Here is a 27,601-nt window from a genome sequence, read left to right as displayed (position 1 = left end):
ATCTTTACGGTATGGGGTTCCCCATTCAAGCCTAGAGACCTTTTATTAGTCTAATAATAATAATATTAGTTTGCTAGCGAAAGGAAGGTGGCTGAGATCCACTGTCATTTTAGTATGATTACTCCTTTCATTTTCTATGGTATTGTAACTATGCTGATGGTTTTGATTTTAATCATTTGTCTGCTTATGTTAGCCAAAGTACTGCATCTTAGGACACGAGGTTTATAAAATAAACTCTTTAAACTTTACCGTGTCTCTGTTTATTCTGCTGTGGACTGATATGAGAATAATTACGAACAGGTATTTCTGATTCCCACCATTCCTGAAAATACCCTAAGTCGCTTGTTCTGGGTTGTCTATACATTGGGACCGCCGAGATAAACCTCGGATAACGAATGGGACACTGATGCTGGTCGGATAAGGGGTTCTGGGTTCTGAGGTGAGTTTTTGGTACACCGCAATTCACTGAGGTCCTGGTTTCCTGTGCATAGTTCTGTGCATAAGCAGAATCCCTGCAACACTCCCGTGAAACATTTGTCCTTAACGTGGCTAACAACCGCAACGAGGTGCATGCGCTTTTAAATACTGATCTCCCCCTTTATTTCGGTGCTCTGATTCATACTATATTCAATGCCTCGTCAACAACTGGCTTGGTGCATTTTTTCAAAGTTGTGGGCTCCGGCCTCGTGACCTCCTTCCAAACAATATTTGGTGTGATACCGGCATTTTTTCATTCTATTTTTTCCAGCGTCTTCGGCGGGCTACCATTGATTCTCGCCCCAACCACTGGTGTGCTCCTGTTGGTCTGCTTGCTGCGTAATGGCTGCACAATATGTATCACACGACAGCCGGCCCCAGCTGCTTCAGTTGCGTAACCGGATGCTAGAATACTATGGAACATTACCACTGGCCACTTTAAGTGTAGCCTATGGATTATCCTTCCGATTCTCCTACTTTATGCATACAACCTGTTTTCCATTGCCTAGATTGTCCATTCGAATGGGCTCTGGATTTGTGCCTGTCGAACTCGGCGTCTCCTGCCCCGAATTATGATCGACTAATGAGTCCCTTAGTGGCTCATGAGTTGGACTGTTCTGGCATCAGGATTATGGCCTGTGGAGCGGCACATGGAGTCCTAGGGAATTGGGATATATATGCGGCAGCTTATGACTTCTTGGCGAGAAGTTAACTTGAAGAACACGCAAGTAGTCCTCTGATTGTGCTAGAGGCTCCAGTTATCGAAGAACATGTATGTTCATTTACTTTACTAGACTGGATTGCGGAATCTTTTACAGAACATTATAATGACTTCCTCTTGGAGGCAGTTGCTACTTATTGTGCCTGCACGTTGATGGATTAAATTGGAAGTGGTCCTTCTTCCGCAAGTCCAAACTTAAGTTTAAAAAAAATATATCTTTTTACTCCACATTATGCTCTGTCTAGCTTCTGCGAGATGTTTTAATTTTTTGCTTTTTCAAACACGTTTTCGAACTGTCACTACCAATTATATGGTTTGGCAATGCAAGATCTTGGTTCTGTCTCAATCGAACATGAACTCTGCGTTCCTACCTTGCTTCCCTATTTTGTTTGTGGTCCGACCAAGGGAGGGTGTAGTGGAGACGGAATTCCATGTACACACATTGCTATGTTAGCATAAGCGCCTTAAATGTAAAAGGGCATCTTGCCACTTTTGCTGCTTTTGCACACGACACTGCAGGTAGCTGTTATTACAAGAAAAACTGCTTGCTTGCTTTTTCTTCACATGAGAACAGTCTGTTGTTCACATCCCTAGACGTGCACTGCGACCTTAGTCTGAACACAGTGTGAAGAAGCCGTCAAGGTCACATAACAATGTATGCTTTTGAATTCTGGTTGATCGGCCCACGCTCTAGCCATAACACGCACACAGCTGCAAACATCTGAAACTCGGGTGCCTTTAATATTGCATTTGCATGCATGATTCAGACACTTGGAGAAAACCTTTTCCAGACACAGAGCAGAGCTGATCCTGTGATGTGATTCACCTAGCTTCAAGATGATACGGAGAACGAATGAGACACTGATGCTTGTCGGATAGGGGTTCTGGGTTCTGAGGTGAGTTTTTGGTGCACCACAATTCACTGAGGTCCTAGTTTCCTGCGCATAGTTCTGTGCATGAGCAGAATCCCTGCAACATTACTACATACTTTGCAATGTGTGCTGTGATCTGAAGGTGAACCACATTGTGGTGGTGGCTTGGCCAACTTTACCACACCCATCCCCAGATTGTTCCCTGACAACATGACAATAAAACATCTCAAAAGGGGGTTGTAGTCACATACATTGAAAACGCATAGTATAAAACTTTCCACAGCCAAAATCAGAAAATGCTACTTTGAAATACATTAATTCAGACTCATGTGACTATAATTAAAATAAGGTTTAGGCTGAAGCGTTCTTCTACTTCTACAGTGTCAAGGACATAACATGCAAAGTTCAAGAAGTTCCTTGAGAAGCCAACTGCTACTGTGAAATAATGTACAGCTGACTTCAGCATCTCTTTCTTGGGATTTTGTGCTATACAAACAATATATTTATATGTTCTTGCTAATTAACAGGTGTAATGCCAGTCTCAAGATGGGATTATCAGTCACTTCCTGGAACACTTCCAATGTAATTCTTCCAAAAATTCTTTTGGGACATGTATATTCTCCAATACAAGAAATCAGCCTATACAGTGCCTATGATGAATATTACTGTTCCTAATGGAAATTATATTGTTTATTTCTTTACATAGCTTCTTTATACGTTTTATTGATAACTATATTTAGAAACATTTACTACCAATATTGGTAGCTGGAATAATCTTCAAACAATTTTTTTTTTTAATTTCGCATGTTGATTTAGCCTTGTCTTTTTCTTCATGTCGTTGTCTGTCATAACCTTTAACACATCACCAAAAGTGATGAGGTTTTCTGAAGGTACCACCGCATCACTTTCATATAGTTGCCTTCCAGAGAATGGTCCGGTGGCGAGGCATCTGTCTGCTGTAAAATGTCTCTGTATGAAAACAAAATTGAAATCAATGATTTGCATTGCAGAATTTTCTGACGTTGTGATTAATAATTTAATTTTTTCTCTTCACAATATCACGTAGTGATTATTCATGAAAACCTTTAAAGAAATAGGAACCGATGCAAGCAGGTTTACATCGTTTTCTGCATTTGTGGATGATGTATCAATATCCCCAAGTAATATATCGGGAAAGGCATGTGAGCGATAGACTTTTATGAATAATATGTTCATCATATTGTTTCTCCACTTGAAGATATTTTTTTTTCTGGAGAAATAAGAGAATAACTGTTCCCCATATAACACACCCTATTTTGTCTTATTATTACCCGATTGTCTACTATCAATCATGGTTAGTCGAAGTTAATACATCATCCAAGTAGTAGCCATCTAAATTTTCCAGAGCGTCCAACATGGACAAATGGATGAATATGATGTGATTTAAATGCTGAAACAATGTTAAATATTGGAATATTTCATCTATAACGTTAGTGGTATACTGTTAGATACTATACAAAATTCTGTTATTTGTCTTGGTGGAGAATTTACTGTCCTTTGATACTCAGAAAATTTGTGATTTTTCACCCCTAATTTCCAAAGATATCTGAGTCTTTTTAAGTACTGAGTTTAGGTGCACAAGCTGGGTGTGGTAATCAATGGGAAACGTTTGTAAATACCATAAAAGTTATGACTTTTTGGGTGTTACCTTCCTTTTTATCATAAAACTAATGGAGAACACCTGGGAACAGACCACTGACAGAATATTGATTTTAACAATATCGAGGGACATAAATATTGAGTGAAAAATATTGATTATAAAAATATTGTTTCCTTATACTTATAATGGTAAATACAAAAATATTGAAAACATCATAAATCCTAAATATTTTAATATATAATATAAATATAATGTAAGTATAATAAAATGAATAGAAATAAGTAAAAATATATGCATGTTACATTTAATACTATATATAAGTATATACTTATATACAGATAAATATATATGTGTGTGTGCATATTTATATACACATATATATAACACAAAAAAACAGAAAGAAATTCCCGAGCAAGAAAGAGGCAATTAAGCCTTTAAACAGCAATTTTCAATGTCAATTATGAAAAGACTGAATTAGAGTCCAGTGAGACAAACAGATTTCTTCTTTTATTTCTTTAATCTTCTTTGTTCCTTCTCAGTTCTTCTAAAATGACATATTGGCATCCTTAGAAGCGCCACAAAGAGCTCAGTAGCCAACACGTGTTTCGTCTCGGGTAGATTTGCCCGGCGACTTCCTCAGGGCATAGAAAAGAGTCTCAGATGAAAAATATGTTGTTGTTCATTTAGCCGTACTTATAACAAATCCTAAGTGAAAATCCTTACACTTTATTTCGTGTAGATGTAAAAGATCTTCAGTAAAAGAAAATCCCGATCAAAAGCATCAGATGACGGGCAAAATTGATATATCCGGAGTAGCGAAGACAGAAGGAGAGTACTCCAACGATCACCAGTAACGTTTCATGTGTATCAAAAGCATCATATATATAACACAACACTATTATTAAAAAAGTATATTTGATCTTATATAGATTTTTTTAATGTACTACTTTGAAAACCATATATATATATTTTTATATATATATATATTCACTTAAAAAACCATAGGTTTCACACACGTTATAGTTAGGAATTAGCATTTAAAAAACCTTGCAAATTCACTTAAAAAACCATAGGTTTCACACATGTTATAGTTAGCTGGACATTTCACTCGTAAAAAACCATTGAAATTCCCCCGTTATAGTTAGTTCAGATAACTATAACTCGCGCGCCCGCAATCCACTGCTGATGACGTCACATATTACATCACTCATGACATGGTCAGTGACATCACTCATGACATCACTCATGACATCATACTTGTGATAGAGTGGCAGTCGCGCGAGTTATAGTTATCTGAACTAACTATAACGGGGGGAATTTCAATGGTTTTTTACGAGTGAAATGTCCAGCTAACTATAACATGTGTGAAACCTATGGTTTTTTAAGTGAATTTGCAAGGTTTTTTAAATGCTAATTCCTAACTATAACGTGTGTGAAACCTATGGTTTTTTAAGTGAATTTGTAAAGTTTTTTAAATGCTAATTTATGTATGTATTATTATATTTTTTATATATTTATTTTACAATAAACTACCTATGTATATAGTTATAGATTGACTGTATCATGTAATATGGAATGGCTCACCTCTTTTTTTTTTAATTTGGATAAAGTTGAACAGCATAGTTAATATCTTCTATAAACTTATAAACAGTTTAAAATGTTTTTTTTTATTTTTAAGTTTTTTTCACGGTGCGCGCACCGTGCGCGCACCCCGTGATTTTTTGAAAAAAAATAAAATGTTTTTTTCACCCTTCGGGGTCCTTCAGGGGCCCCCTGACAAAGGTTAGGGGGTCAGGAACTCTCTACCCTGCCCCCTTTTCACGTTCTCCACCTTTCTTTTTCACTGTCACACACAAAATGGCGGCCGACACTTCCTGATTTCGACCGATTTGAATGTTGACTGACATGTAACCACCAGAATTACGCTCGCGCACGTTATGGTGCGCACACGGTGCGCGCACGGTGAACGCACGGTGCGCGCTTATAGATATTTATGTACTTATAACTGCGATTTTCTCAGGAACTACTGAACAGATTGACACCATATATGCAAAAGGCACATGCCTGACCTGAGGACTACCTCTTTGCCAAATTTCAAGTAATTCTGTTCAGCCGTTCGGGCTGTACCTTCGACTAAAGGTCCTGTGGGCAAATGCATGGGGAAAACGTGTTTTGGGACCCCCCTTTTTTCTCAGCCCCCGCTTGACGAATCACCCTGAGACTTTCAGGGTAGGAGTTGAGCGGAGCGCCCCATTAGCTTTGAAAATCAGTGATGTCATCAGTGATGTCATTTGAGATGTCATCAGTAATGTCATGAGTGATGTCACTGACCATGTCATGAGTGATGTAATACGTGACGTCATCAGCAGTGGATTGCGGGCGCGCGTGTTATAGTTAGCTAAACTAACTATAACGGGGGAATTTCAATATTTTTGTACGAGTGAAAAGTCCAGCTAACTATAATGCCCCTGAAACCTATGGTTTTTTCAGTGAATTTCTAAGGCTTTTTAAATGCTAATTCCTAACTATAACGTGCCTGAAACCTATGGTTTTTTCAGTGAATTTCTTAAAGCTTTTTTAAATGCTAATTTCTAACTATGCCTACAGAGATAGGACATGTGAAGAAAGAAGAAAAAACGCACAGAAAGAAAAAAAAGAAATGCAGAAAGAAGCAACAGAAGTCCTCAAAGACGAAGAAAAGTGTAGGAAGAAGGATAACGTGCAGAAAGAACAAACAGAAGAGCAGAAAGAAGCCTTGTTGCAAAATCATCCTGTACCCTCAACTTTTTCAGACGGATACTGGTGGTAACTGAGTCTGACTAACCAGTCCTATAGCCAGTGCTATGTTAAAAGACACTCAGAATACAGTGAAAACACCTACATACACTAGGGAACACTATGCGTTGGGGACCCCCTGTGATTAGCATGACCTCCTCTGTAAGCCCCTAGTATATAATAGGGCAGGGGATTAAAACTACCTCTTAAAACGCGCCACAGGGCGTGTTTGCACACATCACCTCAGGCCCCGTCCCCTCCCTTCCCCACTGTGTAAACACGCCCTGTGGCCATTTTAAGTTGGGAGATTAAATCCCCTTGAATCCTGAGGGTCCCTAGGGTCCAACTAGACCACTAGGTACCTCCAGTAAGCGCCACAGAGCTGCGTTGCAGAGAGATGTAAAAAGGGGCATGGCCTAGACCACCTCTCTGCAATGCAGCGCAGTGGCGCTTACTGGAAGCACCTGGTGGGCTAGTTGGCCCCCAGGGTCCCTCAGGATTGAAGGGGAATTATTTCCCTAACTTAAAACGTGCCACAGGGCGTGTTTGCATACGTTAACTCAGGCCCCATCCCCTCCCTTCACCACTGTGTAAACACGCCCTGTGGCCGTTTTTAGTTGGGAGATTAAATTCATTTGAATCCTGAGGGTCCCTAGGGTCCAACTAGCCCACTAGGTACCTCCAGTAAGCGCCACAGAGCTGCGTTGCAGAGAGGTGTAAAAAGTGGCACGGCCTGGACCACCTCTCTGCAACGCAGCTCAGTGGCGCTTACTGGAAGCACCTGGTGGGCTAGTTTGCCCCCAGGGGCCCTCAGGATTGAAGGGGAATTATTTCTCCAACTTAAAACGCACCATAGGGCGTGTTTGCACAAGTCACCTCATGCCCCGTCCCCTCCCTTCCCCACTGTGTAAACACGCCCTGTGGCCATTTTAAGTTGGGAGATTAAATCCCCTTGAATCCTGAGGGTCCCTTGGGGCAAAATAGCCCACTAGGTATGTCCAGTAAGCACCGTTGCAGAGAGGTGTAAAAAGGGGCACGGCCTGCGCTACCTCTCTGCAACGCAGAGCAGTGGCGCTTACTGGAAGCACCTGGTGGACTAGTTGGCCCCCAGGGTCCGTCAGGATTGAAAGGGAATTATTTCCCCAACTTAAAACGTGCCACAGGGCGTGTTTTCACACGTCACCTCAGGCCCCGTCCCCTCCCTTCACCACTGTGTAAAAGCGCCCTGTGGCCGTTCTAAGTTGAGAGATTAAGTCCCCTTGAATCCTAATGGTCCCTAGGGTCACTATAGCCCACTAGGTGCCTCCAGTAAGCGCCACAGAGCTGCGTAGCATAGAGGTGTAAAAAGGGGCGTGGCCTCAGAACACCTGTCTGCAACGCAGCTCCCTGGCGCATACTGGAGATACCTGTTGGGCTAGTTGGCCCAAAGGGACACTCAGTATTGAAGGGGAATTAATTCCCCAACTTACAACTGGTCAGGGGGCGTGTTTGCAGAGTGCTGCAAGGAGGGGGCGTGGCCTCCGGCGCAATGCCGGTCTTTTATTTATTTAATTTTTTTAAGAAGGAGGGCTGTGTGGCCCCCCTTCTTTTTCTAATTTATTGGCCCTGGGGACCCCATCCCCCAGGGCCTGCACCCTAATTTTTTTTTGCTGAAAAAAATAAATTTGGAAGGGCGCCGCGTGGCCCCCCTCCCAAGGCCTTAATCGGCCCCAGGGACCCCAACCCCCGGGTCACGGCCTTTTTTTTTTTATTCTTTAGGAGGGGCACTGCGTTGCCCCCCTCCTCAGGCCAATTATGGCCCCGGGGACCCCATCCCCCGGGGCCGGCCTTTGTTTTTTATTATTTTAAAAAAAAATATATTTATAGAAACACCTAGGACATGCTGGACCATCCGTATGTACCTATCACCATGAAGATTTGCGTGATATTCATTAAAAGGTGACTATGCATACAATGAATCCACGTGGAATGTATTTACACCGCTAGTGAAGCTCTGACGTATCTGACGCCCTACCGTGCCTAATCCCGGTGCCCCCGCCGGTGGTACTCTCCAAGTAGACACCCTTGTCGTTTATTTATACAAACATGGGTAGCTAATGACGGGCACATTTAATACACACGCACACCAAGCCATTCAAAGGGGATTTGCAGAGTGCCACACACCTCTATGTTGTATTCCACCAGCTAGTGCGTATGCTATGAAACTCTCTAGCCCATGTGCATTGTAACACCACCCCGTGAATATGTCATGCCACACTTGCCTTCGCACGGGTTATATTGCCCCATCTAAAGTGTCTTCCTCGATGCCTATGTAATAGCGCACAGCACTGTGCCATACATATTACAATCTTGGATCCATATCTTTGTCACAGTGCATATGCAACGTTACACTCCCCAGCACACATTTTATATTACAACTTTAGAGACTAGTTAGGTTACACAACACTGCCCTGTGCATATTACACTCCGAGGTGCATATCGCATAGCACACGCTAGTGCCTGTGCTATCTTGCGCTCTCCAATGAATCTGTCATTGTGCACAATGTATTGCATATTATATTTCACGCCCCGGTTCTTCTATTATCACACTTTTTGGTGCATAGTTTATACCATATACTATATCTAGTTTTCATTTTCAATCGTGCTCTCGGGACTATGTTCTATATAACACTGCATCCACCTACCCTTTTCACGAGCATTACATTTTGCGATGGGGGGTGGAGGGTCAGGGGGTGTTTCTGCCAAGTGAGCCCGGAGTCACAGTCACAAACATCCTCTTCTTCCTGAATAAAAGTGAGATTATGCTGCATACTTGTTAATATTTTAAGTAGTTCGCACAGACACACATTTTAAAAACAATAAAGTTCCTAATACCCACCTTCTCTGAACAGTTAGCTTGCTGCCCCATTCACCTCCTCCCTATCCTCTGTTTTCTGAATCCATGGACTAGCCTCCTCCCTCCTGCCATGCATGGTCTGATGTGCTACCACTGCCCTCCATTTAGCATGATGTACCAGTCCACTCCTCCTGCCCTCCATTGCCCAATTATATGTCCCATCATTGACCTCCTGCTTAGCCTCTGTGCTTTGCTTGCTGCCCCTATTCTCCTTCCCCCTGCCCTCCGATGTCTTTGTGTATGCCCCTGCTCCATCCTTTTTGTCCACCATGTTCCATGGACCTGCCACTCCTATCTACTCTGAGTGTTCTGTTGAGCTGCCACTCCCCTCACACCTACCTAGCATTGTCAGATGACTGTAACCTGTCCCTGCCACCTCCACCTTGCCTGTCCACATGCCATGCCCCTATCCCCTTCCTCCTGTCCTTCATGGTCCATTTTGCTGCCACACCCTTCTGCCCTCCCTGGTCTGTTGTGCTGTAACTGCTTCTCCTGCCTGCCATGCATGGTCTGTTGTGAGGCCCCTTCCCCTGAACTCTCTTGTCTGTGCCCAGGTCTTGACCCTCTCTTCTATCCTCCATGGTCCTTGGTGCATGCCCCTGCACCCTCCTTCTTGCCCATCATAGCCATTGTGCTGCCACTAACCCTCCCGCTTGCCATGCATGGTCTTCTGTGCTGCCACAGCCCCTCCCACCTTCCCTGTGTGGTCAGCTAGCTGCCCCTGACCCCCTCACACCTTCCCTCTATGGTCTGTATGTATGCCATCATAGTCTTACTGTTGCTCTCCATGGTGTGTCTGACTTCTAGTGCCCATCCTGCCTGACCTTCATGGTCCGTCATTGTGCTGCTCCTGCCCTGCCCCCTTGCCCCCAGCCCATGTGTATACCCCTATTCGCTCCCTCCTGGCTTGTCTGTTCCATTGTAATGCCCCTGATCCGTCACTCCTGCCCTTTATGGTCTGTTATGCTGCAGCTTTCTCTCCTGTATGGTCAGCTAGCTACCATTGGCTCGTTCCCCTCTGCTCTCTGTTGTCCATGTGCATGGTCCTGTCCCCTCCCTATTGCTTTCTATGGATTGTTGTGCTGCACTCCCGTCCCGCATGCCCTGTGTGGTGTATTGGGGTGCTGCAAACACAGATGCCTGCCCTGCAGGGTCAGTTTGGTGCACCTCTCCATGTCCCTCCTGTCTTCTGTTATCCAAGTCCATGTCCCTACCCCAATTCCTCCTGCCTTCCATGATCCAATGTACCATACTTGCGAACATTTTGAACTTGGTAAGAGGGAGATTTTGAAAAAAAACTGGGGTATTGATTTTCCCCATTGAGTTACATTGAAAAAGAGAAGATTGTAAACAGGAGACAGATCAAATAAAGCCCATTTGAGCTTAAAAACATTGGACGTTTCCTGGCTGAATCAGGTCTGTTGACATGTATGGTTGTACTACCACTGCCTCTTCCTTCTGCCCACAATGGTCTATTATATTGCCACAGCCTCTCTTGCCAGTCCTGTATTGTTGGTTTGTTGCCCTTGCCCCCATCCACTACCCTCCATAGTCTGTTGTGCTGCCACTGCCCTTCCTGCCTGCCTAGTGTGGTCAAATTGTTGCCTCTGCACCCTCCTACCTGCCTTCAATTTTCAGAGTCCGTGTCCCTGGCCTCTGCCTCTCAACAGTATCCTAATGAACAACTAGATTGCTAACATTCTATATTTATTACAAAAGTGTGGAACGCCTGACGTCATCTTGATGTAATCAAAACTGTAATACCTAGAGTATTTCCTTTAGAAATGACATATATGAGAGGGTCTTATTTGCATCAAAATTATGGTTAGTGCTCTAAAAAACTAAAATGAGGACATATTTTCTGAGTTTTCAAATAGCGACAAAACACTTTTAAATTATTTGTTATCTTTATGTTTTTTTATCCAGTTGACCACTTGATTAAATGTTGCACTTAGGGGAGAGGATGTGGTGTTACTTCCAGAGCTGCAGACTTTGCAACTGGGGAACCAGGTTGGAGTTTCTGCTTCAGCTCGACATTCTGTGATTCTGATCAAATCACTTAATCTCCCATGTCTACAACCAAAATGAATTTGTTCTTGTGTGATGTAACCAATGCTCATGTAAAACACTCCAATACCTGACAAGTCTACACTATATAAAACTGCAAAAACACAAAAAATAAGTGTTTTGCACACTTCTGTCATTGGGCTATCCTTGGGCTACATCTGGGTGATATTTGGGCTACATTTGGTCTCTTTTGTCTCTGGTGGCCATCTTGGGAGATTTATTTGTTATGAAGTTTCCTAATTCCCTCATTTACTGCAGTCTCCTCAGTAGGAAATACTTTCAGTTCTTTACTTTGGTTCCATCAAGAAGGCATTCAGATGTGTCACACATTTGCCATAAATTCTGAATGTTAGCACTCTAATTGCTCATTAGATCACTGTAGTAAAGCTACTGCTCACCAGGGAAGTCTGCTGCTGGTATTCAAAGTGCATGTTTCAGTCTGCATGTCAGAATTTTTTAATGTAATAGAAGAGGATTTGAGAAGTCAAAATGTGCCCTAATTTTTCTTTCTGCAGCACTAAACATAATTTCTATGGCAAAATGAACCCCCTCATTTTGTTCCTTTGCAAATTAAATGTTTTAAGTGTTACCACTTTATTCCAATCAAGATGGCTTCAGGTGTGTCATACTTTTGTCATAAGTAAGACTGTTAGTGCTCTAGTTGTTCGTTAGAACACTCTGGGACATTCTGTCATTGGGCTATACTTGGGCTACATCTGGGTGATATTTGTGCTACATTTGGGATCTTTTGGCTTTGGTGGCCTTTTGGGAGACCTATTTGTTATGAAGTTTCCTAATTTCCTCATTTACTACAGTCTCCTCAGTAGGAAATAATTTCAGTTTTTTACTTTGATTCCATCAAGAAGGCATTCAGATGTGTCACCCATTTGCCATACATTCAGAATGTTAGCACTCTAGTTGCTCATTAGATCACTGCAGTAAAGCTACTGCTCACCAGGGAAGTTCTGCTGCTGGTATTGAAAGTGCATGTTTCAGTCTGCATGTCAGAATTTTTTAATGAAATAGAAGAGGATTTGAGAAGTCACTCAAGATGTGCCCTAATTTTTCTTTCTGCAGCACTAATCATACTTTCTATGGCGAAGTGAACCCCCTCATTTTGTTCCATTTTAAACTAAATGTTTTAAGAGTTACCACTTTATTCCAATCAAGATGGCTTCAGGTGTGCAATACGTTTGTCATAAGTAGGACTGTTAGCGCTCTAGTTGTTCTTTAGAACACTCTGGGAAGCTGCAGTAGAACACAAAGGAATCAACTGACAGTCTCTGCCCTTGTTGGATGTATATGTTTTACTGAGAATGTCAGACTTCATTCTCATATGACTGAGAAAGATAATGTGAATTTACAGAAAATATGCTCTCAGTTTAGCTTATAGATCACCTTCCAAACCTCTGTGGGAAAAACATGAGAAAATAGTTTTCTCTCAAACATAATTCATGATATCACAGCAGAAGGCTTTTTCACATGGCAAAATCACCTTAGAACACACCACAATTCCTAAAATGAGTATGGTACCATCAACACATGATTTATAATGTAACTAAAGTCTTAAAACCTTCTATTAACTGCAATGCTTTTTAATGAGGTGCAATCATGTATATTGGTCCCAAGATGGCTGCCAACACTTCTTGGATGAAGTACTCATAGCCAATCAGATCTCACGATGAGATGTGTGGTTAGGCTCTGCCAAGATATATCTATCTTTTTAACTCTAATTTTCTTAGGAACTACTGAACGGATTTACACCATTTAAGCAAAAGGCACGAGTCTGAACTGAGGACTACCTCTTTGCCAAATTTGGTATAATTCCCTTCAGCAGTTCGGGCTGTAGCTGCGTCAACAGGTCCTACAGGAAAATGCATGGGGAAAACGTGTTTTGGGACCCCCCTTTTTTCTCGGCCCTCGCTTGACGAATCACTGTGAAATTTTCAGGATAGGAGCGGACCGGAGCTGGCCAAAAGTTTGGAAAATTTCGCGAAGATTCGTCAATCGGCGCCAACGTTATTCCAAATATAATGTTGCGGATTTCCCATGGAAAATAGGTCCTAACTATAACTACCTACTGGCGACTGCCAGTAGGTAATATAGATATATATATATATATAAATTTATTTATTTTTAAAAAATTTTTACAACAAGAGACGCCGCACTCAACACTTGCCTTTTTACCTTTTAATGTCGCATTCACTGCTCAGACCAACGCGTTTCAGCCTACTCTTGGCTTTGTTCACGGTAAGTGAGTCATCATTTATTTCTACTATTTATTCCATTCTCGCCTCAATGTGGCATTATGGGAATTGTAGTTCCAAATTATAATTATAAAATAATAAATAATAACAACAACTATTACATGTTTAACTATTTGCCACATATTTGCATCATATTTAGTGTGTTGGCTTTTGACGCAATGGATATTTCTTGCATGATATTATCCTTTTAAATACTTCTACGGTATAGTACCAAGTGTTCATGCCTTTCTTTACATTTTTCATGCATTTTCTATTGTTTACAAATCATTGATATAGTATCAGTTAAAGCAAAAATAGAAAAAGAGGTTACTTAAATGCATACATTAACTTTGTTGGAGTCATAATTCTTTTCAATTTAAATATGACACCTTTGGGTAAAATACCCACGTCAATGCTGTTTGTATCATGAATTCAAGCAATTAGAATTTCAATGCAGAAATAGCAATATATATCATTGATAGACAGTTAATTCCCCTATTCTAGATGTACAAAAAGTTCTTCATCAAAGTTCATCCCTCTCGGGTTCTTTGTTTTTAGTGTAATAATCAGTCGAGATTCAATTTGCAGCAGTTTTTTCATTCTGTTTCCTTCCCGTTCTTCTTGGGGTATCATCCGTATCCCATAGTAATTCATAACTCATGAACCTGGACAAAACATTAGCCAGAGGAAAGGGTCGCGGAAGAACAACAAATCAAACACGAGGAAGAGGAACCCGGAGCAATGTGCCAAACCAAGAAAAACCAGCAAAAAGAAAAAAGATATTACCCTCTAAGAAATCGCAAATAGAAAACCTGATTGTTAATTTATCACAACATATTTTAACAAAAGAGGAAACATCAGTATTAAATAAAGGACTATCATTTTGTCCAGAAAAACACTTTAATCCAACTCAAGTCAGAATTGACTTATACAAATATGTACGTAAATTAAAGCTAGCTAAAATGCATGCAAATAAATCCGATGTGAAGCCACCTGAAGTAACAACACAAAGCGCAATCAATGAATCAGAATGGACGATTAAAGAAATTCTTGATCTTCAAAATATGTTCGACCTAATGTACAATCAAAATGGTGAAGAAATAACTGAGACACAACTAATGGATCAACTCAATTTAAACACCGACAAAAGAGTGAATAGTGGATTAAAAAGAAAATCCAAGTTCTGTCCTATTCCGTCACCTGGAAATAAATTTGACCTATTTTCTGACGCCATTGTTGAAGAACGAGAGGAAATGCAAAAACTGTGGAATACCAACAAAAGAGAAAATCTCACAACAAAAGAAAGAAATGCAATCAGATCATTACTAGATGATAAAAAAATAATAATTAAACCCGCTGACAAGGGGGGGAAATATTGTCATTATGGACATCAAAGACTACGTTAACGAAGCATCACGACAATTAAATAATGCCAAAAATTATTGCAAGATAGAAAACAATCCCATGAACAAAATGGTGATGAAATTGGATAGTCACCTACAAGATTGGCACAAGAAAGGTCTACTGAATGCAGATGAGCTGAAATTCCTTTCAAAAGATTTTCCTGTTACACCAACAATATATTTCCTTCCCAATATCCATAAAACTCTAATTAACCCACCTGGGAGACCAATAGTCTCGTCATGCGACTCATTATATGAGAATATCTCACAATATGTAGATCAATTTCTGGCACCCTTAGCAAAAAACATGAGCTCATATATTAAAGACACTGGTGACTTTCTACGCATTCTCAATGGAATCACTTGGAATGAGGAATATTTAATGATTACGATCGATGTAGTATCTTTGTATACTTCAATTAGACACGAAGTAGGACTTGAAGCATGTGGATACTTCTTAAAACAAAGAAATATCAATAAGCTACAACACACCCGAATGCTCCTACATATGATTGAAATGTGCTTGACAAATTATATTTTTCTTTTTAACCGGCAACTTTTTAAACAACGATGCGGTACAGCCATGGGAATTTCTTTTTCGCCGAACTATGCGAATATCACCATGGGCTAGTGGGAAAAAACTATAGCATGGGATGTAGCGAACCAAGATGATTTAGAAAAAATAATATTATGGGTACACTACATAGACGACCTGTTTTGATCTGGAATGGCACTTTACAGGATTTCAATCAATACTACTCCAAGCTGTGTAATAACAACATTGGCCTGGAATTCACATGTAGCTCAAGCAAAAAAGAAATAGATTTTCTAGACATCAAAGTCTACATCGAGAAGAATCAAATTCACTCAACCTTACTCCGCAAAAAAACCATCTACAAATAGCATATTACATGGGACAAGCTTCCATCCAAAATCATTACTGGCCAGTATTCCTTATGGGGAATTTACTCGGATGAAACGTAACTGCTAGAAACAAATGGATGCAGAAGATAAGATTCAAGAATCAATGACTAGATTGAGAACAAGAGGGTATAATGAAAGAGCTCTACAGAAAAGCAAAAAAAGAATTGACAAGGCAACAAGACTTGAAACGTTGACACCAAGAGACACTAAACAGGAAAAGGAACACGGTCCGCCTCGATTTATAACAACATACAGTAAAGAAAGTGGCCAATTAGCAACTAAAATGAAGAAATATCGGCATCTAATCTCTGGGGATCCAGACATTGGAAAGATGTTGGGAGAAAGACCGATGGTAACTTACAGGAAAACAAATTGCCTTAAGGACACACTTGTATCAAGTCATTTTAAAATGCTGGAAGTAGAGAATTGGCTGAGCAACCAACAAAAGGGCTTTAAAAAATGTAATGTCTGTAAAGCCTGTAAGATTGGAAAAAATAAACATACCATTAATGATCCGAATGGGCAAACCATCCAAATTGAACAAAAGATCCTCTGTACATCAACCCATGTGGTTTATGTCATTGAATGTAAATGCGGACTGCAATATGTTGGAAGCACAGTATGTATGTTGAAAAAACGAATACTGGAACATATAAGAGCTGTAAAAAATAGGGACATGTCATACGCAACAGCGAAAAACATGGCGTCCTGTCAAAACAGCGATTGGAGAGCCATGAATTACTATGAGATACGGATGATACCCCAAGAAGAACGGGGAGGAAACAGAATGAAAAAACTGCGGCAAATTGAATCTCGACTGATTATTAGACTAAAAACAAAGAACCCGAGAGGGATGAACTTTGATGAAGAACTTTTTGTACATCTAGAATAGGGGAATTAACTGTCTACTAATGATATTTATTGCTATTTCTGCATTGAAATTCTAATTGCTTGAATTCATGATACAAACAGCATTGACGTGGGTATTTTCCCCAAGGTGTCATATTTAAATTGAAAAGAATTATGACTCCAACGAAGTTAATGTATGCATTTAAGTAACCTCTTTTTCTGTTTTTGCTTTAACTGATACTATATCAATGAATTGTAAGCAATAGAAAATGCATGAAAAATGTAAAGAAAGGCGTGAACACTTAGTACTATACCATAGAAGTATTTAAAAGGATAATATCACGTGAGAAATATCCATTGCGTCAAAAGCCAACACACTAAATATGATGCAAATATGTGGCAAATAGTTAAACATGTAATAGTTGTTATTATTTAATATTTTATAATTATAATTTGGAACTACAATTCCCATAATGCCACATTGAGGCGAGAATGGGATAAATAGTAGAAATAAATGATGACTCACTTACCGTGAACAAAGCCAAGAGTAGGCTGAAACGCGTTGGTCTGAGCAGTGAATGCGACATTAAAAGTAGGGGTGGGCGGAATTTGCGGAATTAACTTCCGCAAATTATCGCGAGAATGCAGAAAATCTCCGCAAACACGCCGGAAATATCGCGAAGACGCGGAAGTTTTTTTGCCGCCTGTTCGCGGTATTTTTTGCGTGATCGCGGGTCGCCAACTTACCCATGCGGTTGCTCACGGGCGCGGCCATCTTGTTTTCACTTGTCCCGCCCTCTGGCGATGTTTACTTCCTGTTCCGGGTCGCGCAATGCATGTTCGCGGTCGATATTTCCTGTTCGCGACCGCTTTTACTTGATCGCGTTGCTTTTTGCTTGCTCAGGGAGAAAATATCGCGCGAACTTGCGCACGTGGTCACAATGGGCGCGGCCATCTTGTTTTCCATTCTATTGCATGGTTCTGGGGCCTGATTTTCAATCCTCCCTAAATCTTTTCAATCCTTTGTTTATAGCCACTTTTTTTGGATCTTTATTACTTATTATTTCTCTAACTATTTTCCTGCCTCTATATTTTTGGTTTTTGTCTACTTTTTTTTTGTTTTTTAGCTAATTTTTCTCTTTGTATTGCCCGCTATTTATTTCCTTTACTCCTTTATTTATTTTACCTTTTCTTTCCCGCCCCGTCCCCAGAACCATGTCCAAGGGCAGGGCTGTTCGCCGGCGCAGCCAGAGCCGCGACCGCCTTCCTTGCGGAAGGCGGCGCCCACAAGGGGTGCATGCACGGGCCTTATTTGGGGAGGCGAAGTTGGCTGCACTAATTTTCTTTGTGCAGCGCCACCTCCCCTCAACCCTGGCAGCAGGTGGCAGGCCTGGGTCCGGGTACGGCCTCCGGGAGCGTCGGCAGCGGTGGGGGAAGGTGCGCCGGGCAGTGTCGCGCATCTCTGTGGTCCGGCGCACCCAGGCACAGCTGACGCACCGGTGGTCCGACATCCTGGACCGTGAGCAGGACCTGCTGGACCTGCTAGGAGTGGAGGTCCCGGGGCTTGGTGAGTACCTATTTAATTATTACAACTTTGTGTCTGTTCTTCTGCTCTATGTTATATATTGCGAATATCTTTTTTTCCTTCCAACCAGCTAGAATGTTGCTGCTTACAATACATTCCAGGTTAATAACGTTTAAAAGTCTTCTGTGATTATGACACAGGTGCTCTTCTGTGCTACTACTAATCTTACTTGTTTGCAGCTTTGCGTTTGCGCTTGCTTAGCGTGATTCTTTACGAGTTTATTTTAGAGAAATTAAGTTACGTAATGCTACAGTGACTCACGTCCACTCCTTACTTTGTCCTGTCACTAATAGATAGGGGCGGATTGATACTTAGGTTAAGGTACTTTGTATGAGCTTCTAATTGGTTAGTGGTATGCGTGATGCCCCCCCTCACTCAGTTACGTGACGTGCTGCTAGTACGGCAGTCTTTAGAACCTTTTCTAGTTTGTTCAATGAGTGGAGGTAGGCTTTGCAGTTACTTAGCAGTAGCAGATCAGCATCAATCAAACCAAAATCTGGTGTATACAAAAAATGTAGTCATGTTCATGTGTCCTCCATGATTGGATCATACACATTGTTGAGGAATACAGTGGAAATGCATACTTAATGTACAATTGGCATGCCTAGAATAGGTGGGCTAGGTTGGGTGGTACGTTGTACTAATACTTAGGCTTACTTGTAACTTAGTTTTCTGGAATCAGAATGGACGAATGGATTACTGTTGATAAATAGTAACTTAAGTAGTCGAACTGCGAATCCCACGATATTACATGTTGACCAGATGAGATCGGTCAATGTAGTTATTGCAATTGTTGTTTACATAAGTGTTTTTTGACCGTTGTTGAAAAATATTGTATTTGTTTGACACCATCCATCAATGTTTGTCTCTTTCTTAATTCTTATATCTCTCCTGTCCATCAGCACCCAGGGGCAGACCGACAGGGACTGGACAGTCGGCGGGACAGGAACACCACCAGGAGGACACCGCTGAGGGCTCCTCTGCTGGCCCCAGTAAGTCTTCTTGTTTTTAATAATATTTCTTATTCCATAACTTTTACTGCCCCATTTCTCCCGAACTATAGTGTGTTTCCAAATGCTATTTTTTTACCACCAATTATCCTTCGATCTGTACGGTTTCAAAAAGCTTATCCCTGCCTCTGCTATGATGACTGAGTACTACTACATACTATCAGTCTGTCTGTCTGTACTGTAGTAGCTAGTCTTGCCCAGTTGGCCAGTGCCACTCTTTGTGAAAGGTTGTAATATAAAACTCATATTCACCAGTAGCTCGTACAATCCGTTGGGTCGTTGTCTTGTACTACTTTTTACTCTTATTGATGTTGAGTCTTTGAAAATTCACAGCAACAGCCCTACCAGATTTCTTAATATTTTGATATGATACCCTATAGGACATACCACTGTTGTAGGGATCTTGCACATACATTTGCACCAGAAAATAGGATGTTGGTGATGGTAGGTTGGACCTTCCTTGCACACCTCAATCAGAAATTCCGCACCCACCACAATTCCACTGCTTGACTATAGTACTGTCTTGTCATACCTATTAGGTCTCGGAACCCTCCCCCCAAGATAACCAACAAGTAGACAACCCAGAACATAACACACCCAACCTCTGTCGTGGAAGCAATTCACATGCACACCCTTACTTTAATTTGCTCACTCGTGTAAGTTAGTCCACTCCACACCAAATACCACGAAGTCTATGTAAGTTTAAAATGTTTATTTCAATTTGAGAAGGTCTGTACACTGTTTTCTTAGCAGCACCAACCGGCAAATCAATAACATTAAAACAATATACATTGTTACACTTATACAGTTGGGAATTAAATCATGATAACTGAACAGTGGTGTAAGGCAGCCCCACCATCCCATAGCAATTTAGTTTACATACATTTATAAATGAAGATGTGAGTGAAGGGACCCCTCACCTCAGAAGAACCTAGTACTGGTAGTTGGTGCATCGTTCAGAAGCTCTGGTTCGTAGAAGGTAATCTTGCGTCTGTAATGCGAAAAAAGAAATGGTGTGCGTTAGTATATTGCAACTTGCAAGCATTTCTCAGCCGTGCCAAAAAGTGTAGCATCTATGGATAAGCAATATGGACTAACAGTAACAGTAGTACACCAGTTCTTCCTAAAAAAGTGGCTTGTTAATGTTTGTTGACCGCTTGTACGCAGCGCGTAGACTAGACAGTAGCAGTGTGAGGCAGGTCATGTGGGCTCAAAGGTGTCTCAAGAAGCTGCAAGGTAAAGGTAACGTCACATGTGCATGGCTAGGGCTAATCAAGCAAATGCTACAATGATCATATAACTTAGTGTCTACTCTACTACTACCTGATTTGTACTAGTGATGTATGTTAGTATTAACTCATTTTTCAACCTTGCTACTGATCAATAGGGGGGAGGTGTATATGTCGCCTAATAAATGTGTAATGTTTTCTAGGTGCACTACCGACCACCATTGCTGGGTCCAGCGAAGGCGACGCCGAGGGCGAGGATGCGGCAGTTGCAGATAGCAACGGAGGGGGAGTGGCAGCACCAGTGGCAGGCGGTGGTAAGTTAGATTCATAATCTTTAACTATTGTTGAACTTGACAGCACACTCACTGCAAAGGTGTACTGTATGTATATGTATACTGTACAGTTGGGAATTAGGGCCCCATTAGGATGGTGGGCGTATTGCCCCCGCCGGGCCGGCTGGAATTCACTGCCGTCACCGCAGGGGCAAACCTCCCGCCATCCCTGTAGAAAATATTCAGACATGTCCAGGCGGAAAAGGGTTCAATATGGCGGTGGTGTCTCTCTCACCACACCGGCAGCCATATAATCTGCATTTTGGAATGCCTTTGCGTGGCGGCATTGCCGTCCGCCACGGAAAGGCATGCACACATTGCAGAGTATGCTTGGGGGCCCCCATGGAGGGTACCTACCGATGCTATGGTACCCTCCCGACTTTCAAAGCAAAACGTGACAGGCTCCGTGCGAGGCCCGTCATGTTGTGCTTGGAAAAGCAGCACAACATTTTAGCATTGCTTTCAGCAAAGCCAACCAGAATTTAAATTTAAAAAAACAGGGTGCGCCCGCCACTGTGCCGGGCGCATCATCCTAATTAATTGTCCCCACGGGACCCCCACCCTTTTTAGCAGTCGGATGGCGGGCGGACAAAGTCCGCCGGCTATCCGATGTCGTAAGTAAGTATGAGTTCTTGGGGACGTTTGAAGAGTGAACTAGAAGACTAGAATTCCCTTTAATTGGTATAGGACTAGGAGCCGGAGTATTGAGTAACCAATGTCCTCATCAATCTGATTTCAACTCCGCTTTGAAAGTTTTATGGAGAAGAGCACCTGGTGCACTGTTCAACTAAAAAGTGTAAGACAGGTGGAAGGAAGAAGGACGGGCGACATTTAAAATGTTATGTACTACTGTGCTTTATTTTATAGTGCTACTCTACCATGCCACTATGTGTATAAATAATTACCTTGTCCTACTGTTTCATTAAGACTATATTTTACAATTGTCTTGTTTTTTTCTTTTTGATACACAGCAACTCCGAAACTCAACCGTAAGGAGTTGGCCACCAAGGCACGGCGCCGGAAGCTGGAGGCAATCCAGCAGGAATACCGGTGGCTGGTGGTCCTAGCCGAGGAGGAGGAGGAGGCTGCTGCAGCTATTGAAGCCTCCTCCAGTGCCCCGGGCCCCAGCCACCGCCCTCCAGCGGTACGGCGCCACCGCCGGACGGCTGCCCGCCGCCACCGTGTCATCTCCGGTGCCCCCCCCCCACTGTGGCTGCAACTGCCGCGGCCTTAGACGCCGCGTCGCCCATTTAGAGGACCAGATGCGTGTCCTCCTCCAGTCCCGCCCCACCAGTTAGTCCCTGTCACTGCCCCTTTTTTAATTCCTGTTCGTTCTTCACTCGTTTGGGCGTTCTCTACTTCTATGGACAGTCATTGGGGTTAGGGAGGTGGGTGGGTCAGCTTTTGTGGGTTTAGTTTATTTGTTAGGGTCAATTAAATATATTTTTCTATGTTACATGCAATGTTGTTAATGTTTTGTAGGTGGGGTAACTGTTTTACATCACACTGTTTCCTTGCTGGTGCATGGCCGCCCATAGCGTGTGTTTGATTTCAATAATTTGCTGACTGTATAAGACACAAACAGATAGATGCGACACACCTCACTCATTGACTGGTCCTACTATGCATTCTTTGGAATGGTGTTTGAAACTGAAATCATTGACAACATGTCCATTATTAATTCTGCCTCCCCCAAACTTCTCTCTTACCGGTGCTTGATGTTTATGTCCAACTGTGGCACAGCACTGGCTGCATGGTGAAGATGGTTTCCTTTTTCATACATGCCATGATTGGGGTGGTGGTGGTGGTAGTATAGTAGTAGTAGTATACACTGGCAGGGTGGCAGCATTTCCAAAAAAAGAAAAGGAGATAGTCAATCGCCTTTGAGAGACTGTTAGAGGAGTAGTTGAATGAAGTACATCACAGAATTTACCGAGCAACAATTATATGCTCAAATATTTGACAAAAAAACTGAATGCTGGTTATTATGAGGATAGCCTACTAGACAGAGTTACAAACTATAGTTTTGTCGACTCGAGTCACTTGACTATGCCTACAGTCTAACAGTTAGTGCTGTATATGAGGAATGACAACAAACAAATCCAATCAATGCCGGCAATTCATGCTGAGGTATATGTTCCTTTGTTAAATAAAATAACCTCTGAAATATCCTACTCATGGGTGGGCAAGCAGAAGAAGATCATCGCTCTGCATTGAAATTGAAGTAGTGTTGCTTTCACCACATTCGCCCCAGCAAGTGTGTTATTAAGTATTGGTGTACATTTAATTTAGTTACACCTCGACAATAAGTCACACAGCCCGGGGGAAGAGGGTTAGGGTCCGTTGATTGGATGGGAAGGGGGATTTTGGGAAAGGTTTGACATAGAAAACAGTATGCATACATAGACAAACAAACGACAATCATTGAAGACTACCATACCATATCCATTCCATATGTTAAGGGAGAAAAAGGCAATGCATGCATGATGATGAGACCCGGATTACATACACTTCTATTTCTTGTTCTGTTCCGGCCTTAATACTTTAACAGATAGCAAATAGAAATTTTAAATATTGGTAGTGAAGAATCGTAAACACAGAGCAAACTTAATGATGATTGATAATAACAACTCCAAGAACACACTGTTGTAAAGAATGTATACAAGATATTAATCAAATTATTTAAAAGAAGTGAAAAGTGGATACTGTTACTGTCTTATCCTGGTCAAAAATGTGGACTGGTTTTTTGCATCTCGGCATTCCTCTTGCTCCTCTCGTCCATGAATCTTGGGTGTGTCGCCTCGCCACTCGCCACTGCCCGGCTGGAATAAAAAGGTGATTGATTGGTATGGTAATTAATATGCATTGTAATGTTTTACAAAGTTTTGGACAAGGCCCGGCCTGTAATTTTAGATTGAAAACCAAAGGGGATATTCAGAAAGAAAGTGAAAACAAATGCACAAGTGATGGTGTAGTGCAACAAGAACACTTTCTGAGGTGGCATGTATGCATATGCATCATCTCTACTGTAGTCTGTTTCCAGCATAGACCTTCAACAGTAACAGGAGAGATCAGGCCCACAGTGCTTACCATTAGCACATCCTACGTTAACACTTTAGAGTCCTTTCTTTTTCTCTCAAAGAGTTGGACAAACGCAAAGCACATTATCCATTCCAAACATAGCATTTTACAGTTAAAGTTAGTAAAATCAATGCACTGCAGTCATCCCACCGCTACACTCTATTCAACTTCTACACAGACATTTGGGTGTGCTGTGGTTGTTGTTGACGTGTTTACCTTTAGGCTTTTCCGTTTTATGCCACTCATGAAACATCCTCCTGACTTCATCATCAGCTCTGATACTTCTACTGACTGACTGGAGATCGGCCTGCAGTACAAGTGTAATTTTTATGACACAACAAGAGTAGAAATATAAATATTACTGACTTGAGTCATTCTTTATTGTGTACAGAAAGATAGATTACCACTAGTACACTTTGACATCACTTTGTGCACAACAAACAACGCAAACACAAAGACCAATAGCTCAGAGTCAGGTGTCCAATGCATGCCATTAATTGTCATCATTCATTACCTGTTCCTACTCATCTTAAGTTAACGGGCCGTCTCTTTCGCCATCATCATGATGGACGGTGCTGTTAAGTCACAGTCATTTGCATTGCGCAGATTGAGTGAGTCCCCTTCCTGTATTGAATTAAAAGCAATGTATCACCAAGATGCAGGAGAAGTACACATTTCTTGTTTGCAAGAAGGGGAAAATTAGTAATTACTAGTGTGTTCTGTAGAAAGTTGATTAGTGGCAGTGCACAATTACATCAATTCATGCGCAACACACACCACAAAATCTACATCATTCAGTCTGCCATTCTGCGGCCAATGCATGGCATCAATCATTACCTGTTGCATCTCATCTCGTTAACGCTGCAGGCCGTCTCTTTCGCCATCATCATGATGGACGGTGCTGTTAAGTCACAGTCATTTGCATTGCGCAGATTGAGTGAGTCCCCTTCCTGTATTGAATTAAAAGCAATGTATCACCAAGATGCAGGAGAAGTACACATTTCTTGTTTGCAAGAAGGGGAAAATTAGTAATTACTAGTGTGTTCTGTAGAAAGTTGATTAGTGGCAGTGCACAATTACATCAATTCATGCGCAACACACACCACAAAATCTACATCATTCAGTCTGCCATTCTGCGGCCAATGCATGGCATCAATCATTACCTGTTGCATCTCATCTCGTTAACGCTGCAGGCCGTCTCTTTCGCCATCATCATGATGGACGGTGCTGTTAAGTCACAGTCATTTGCATTGCGCAGATTGAGTGAGTCCCCTTCCTGTATTGAATTAAAAGCAATGTATTACCAAGATGCAGGAGAAGTACACATTTCTTGTTTGCAAGAAGGGGAAAATTAGTGTGTTCTGTAGAATGTTGATTAGTGGCAGTGCACAATTACATCAATTCATTCATGCGCAACACACACAACAAAATCTACATCATTCAGTCTGCTATTCTGCGGCCAATGCATGGCATCAATCATTACCTGTTCCATCTCATCTTGTTAACGTTGCAGGCCGTCTCTTTCGCCATCATCATGATGGACGGTGCTGTTAAGTCACAGTCATTTGCATTGCGCAGATTGAGTGAGTCCCCTTCCTGTATTGAATTAAAAGCAATGTATCACCAAGATGCAGGAGAAGTACACATTTCTTGTTTGCAAGAAGGGGAAAATTAGTAATTACTAGTGTGTTCTGTAGAAAGTTGATTAGTGGCAGTGCACAATTACATCAATTCATGCGCAACACACACAACAAAATCTACATCATTCAGTCTGCTATTCTGCGGCCAATGCATGGCATCAATCATTACCTGTTGCATCTTATTTTCAGTTAATGGCCAGTCTCTCTCGGCTCTGAAGGAGGATAGCTATAGTAGTCATCTGATTCATGGTCCACTTGTTTTGGAAGGACGAGGAAAGTTTGAATTTGTTGTTACCATCATCCATTCATGAGGGAAATGGAATTGAGCAGGAGATGCAGTATGATCGAGCGGAGGAGCTGGATTCTGAGGACTGTAGTGTCAAATGGCAGACACCTGAAACTTGTATCTTAAATTAGAAGAGTAGAAGACGGTGATAATGCATTTGTTGCGATTCACAAGTTTATAACCGGAACGACAGACACATAAACAAAGGGGGAAAAAAGGGAGGAAGACAGTAAGTGCGAGCCTAATTGTCAGGGAAGTATAGCTCGTCCTCAAACTCTGGGGGATCTTCCAGTAGTAGGTAATATTCTGACACAATACTTCCGTCACCTGAGCCGCTGTCCTCATCTTCCTCTGTTGATTCATGCATTGTGTAATTCGGTGGTATGAAGTGCTGATTCATTTTGATCATTGTTAACCTCTCCACGTTTTTGGGAGATAGACTGGTCCTTCTCAAGGTTACAATGGAACCAGCAGCACTGAAAACACGTTCGGAAGAGACACTTGCGACAGGGCAAGCCAGATAGCTTATCGCCAGCCTGCTGAGCTGTGGCCATTCAGACCTTTTCCTATACCAATACTGCACTGGGTTTTGATCAACGTACACCTCTGTTGGGTCGTCCAGATAGGCCTGGACCATCCGCTCAATGTTCAGGGTTGCTGCTGGTAAGCTTTTGTGCTGTTTTTTCTGTGCATCAGCACTGTGCTTAAGGCCCATCTTTACATACCAATCTGATAATGATTGTACTCGGCCGAATGATCCAGTTATTGTTTTTGTAGTCGATGGTGATGGTGAGTGTTGCGATTGTGAGCCAACCGCACTGCCCTCAGCCGACGAAGTTGCACTTGATTCTGCATGGCCTGCTTCAGTATCAGTACTTGTTGTGGGTTGATGTGGCGGGCTTTTAATTAGCAGCCCTTCGTTTTCAAACTTGATGGCTGCTTCAGCTATACAACTTTTGTAGCGGGCAACATCATTGTCGGAAAAAGAAAGGAATAGTCCTAATTTTGCACGTGGATCCAGAATTGTGGCACAAATGTAATGTTCTTGTGACAAAATTTTATTTTGTATCCTTACATTTTCTGATAAGCGCCTGGATAAGCTCTCCACCAAGTCATGGGCTTGCCTTCTGTCCTCTACACCTTTGTAGGATTCAGACACATTATTCAGCTCATGCTCTAGCATTTGCAACAATGGGATAGCTTGGCCCATTGTACAGTCCTCCTTGCTGACTTCACGTGTGAAGACCTCAAAAGGAGACAGCATCTCAGTCAGGCATTGAATTAGGGTCCATTGCTCCCTCTGAAGGGTCATGCCTTTAACACTAGCATCACTGCTTCTGTACCAGACATATTCATTGAGTGACCTCTGCTGTTCGTACAGACGATCAAGCATGTAATACGTTGAGTTCCAACGTGTTGCCACCTCCTGGATGAGTGCCTTGACTGGCATCCTACGCTCACGTTGGAGGATCCTCAGCTGCTTCCGAGCTTTAAAAGAATGGCTGAAATGAGTGCATATTCTTCGGCAGATGGCCAGTAAATTGCTTACTATGGGTTCTTTTTTCAGAA

The 27,601-nt window shown here is 41.9% G+C and overlaps 1 protein-coding gene across 1 annotated transcript in view; it reads right to left on the bottom strand.

Annotated features, from left to right (window-relative positions):
* Positions 1–2,587: 2,587 nt before the first annotated feature.
* The window catches only part of LOC146833945 (uncharacterized), a 747,002-nt gene continuing 721,988 nt past the window's right edge, over positions 2,588–27,601 (bottom strand). Inside the window, exon 6 of the mRNA XM_085600111.1 lies at positions 2,588–3,039. Within this exon, the coding sequence (XP_085456237.1) occupies positions 2,848–3,039 (192 nt within the window). The 3' untranslated portion in view covers positions 2,588–2,847. The remainder of the gene's footprint in view (positions 3,040–27,601) is intronic.

Source organism: Triturus cristatus, chromosome 4_2 (genome assembly GCF_964204655.1).
Source record: "Triturus cristatus chromosome 4_2, aTriCri1.1, whole genome shotgun sequence".
In the NCBI taxonomy this organism is placed as follows: domain Eukaryota; kingdom Metazoa; phylum Chordata; class Amphibia; order Caudata; family Salamandridae; genus Triturus; species Triturus cristatus.
Note: the sequence above shows the minus strand (reverse complement) of the source record. Positions and strands in the feature narration are given on the sequence as shown.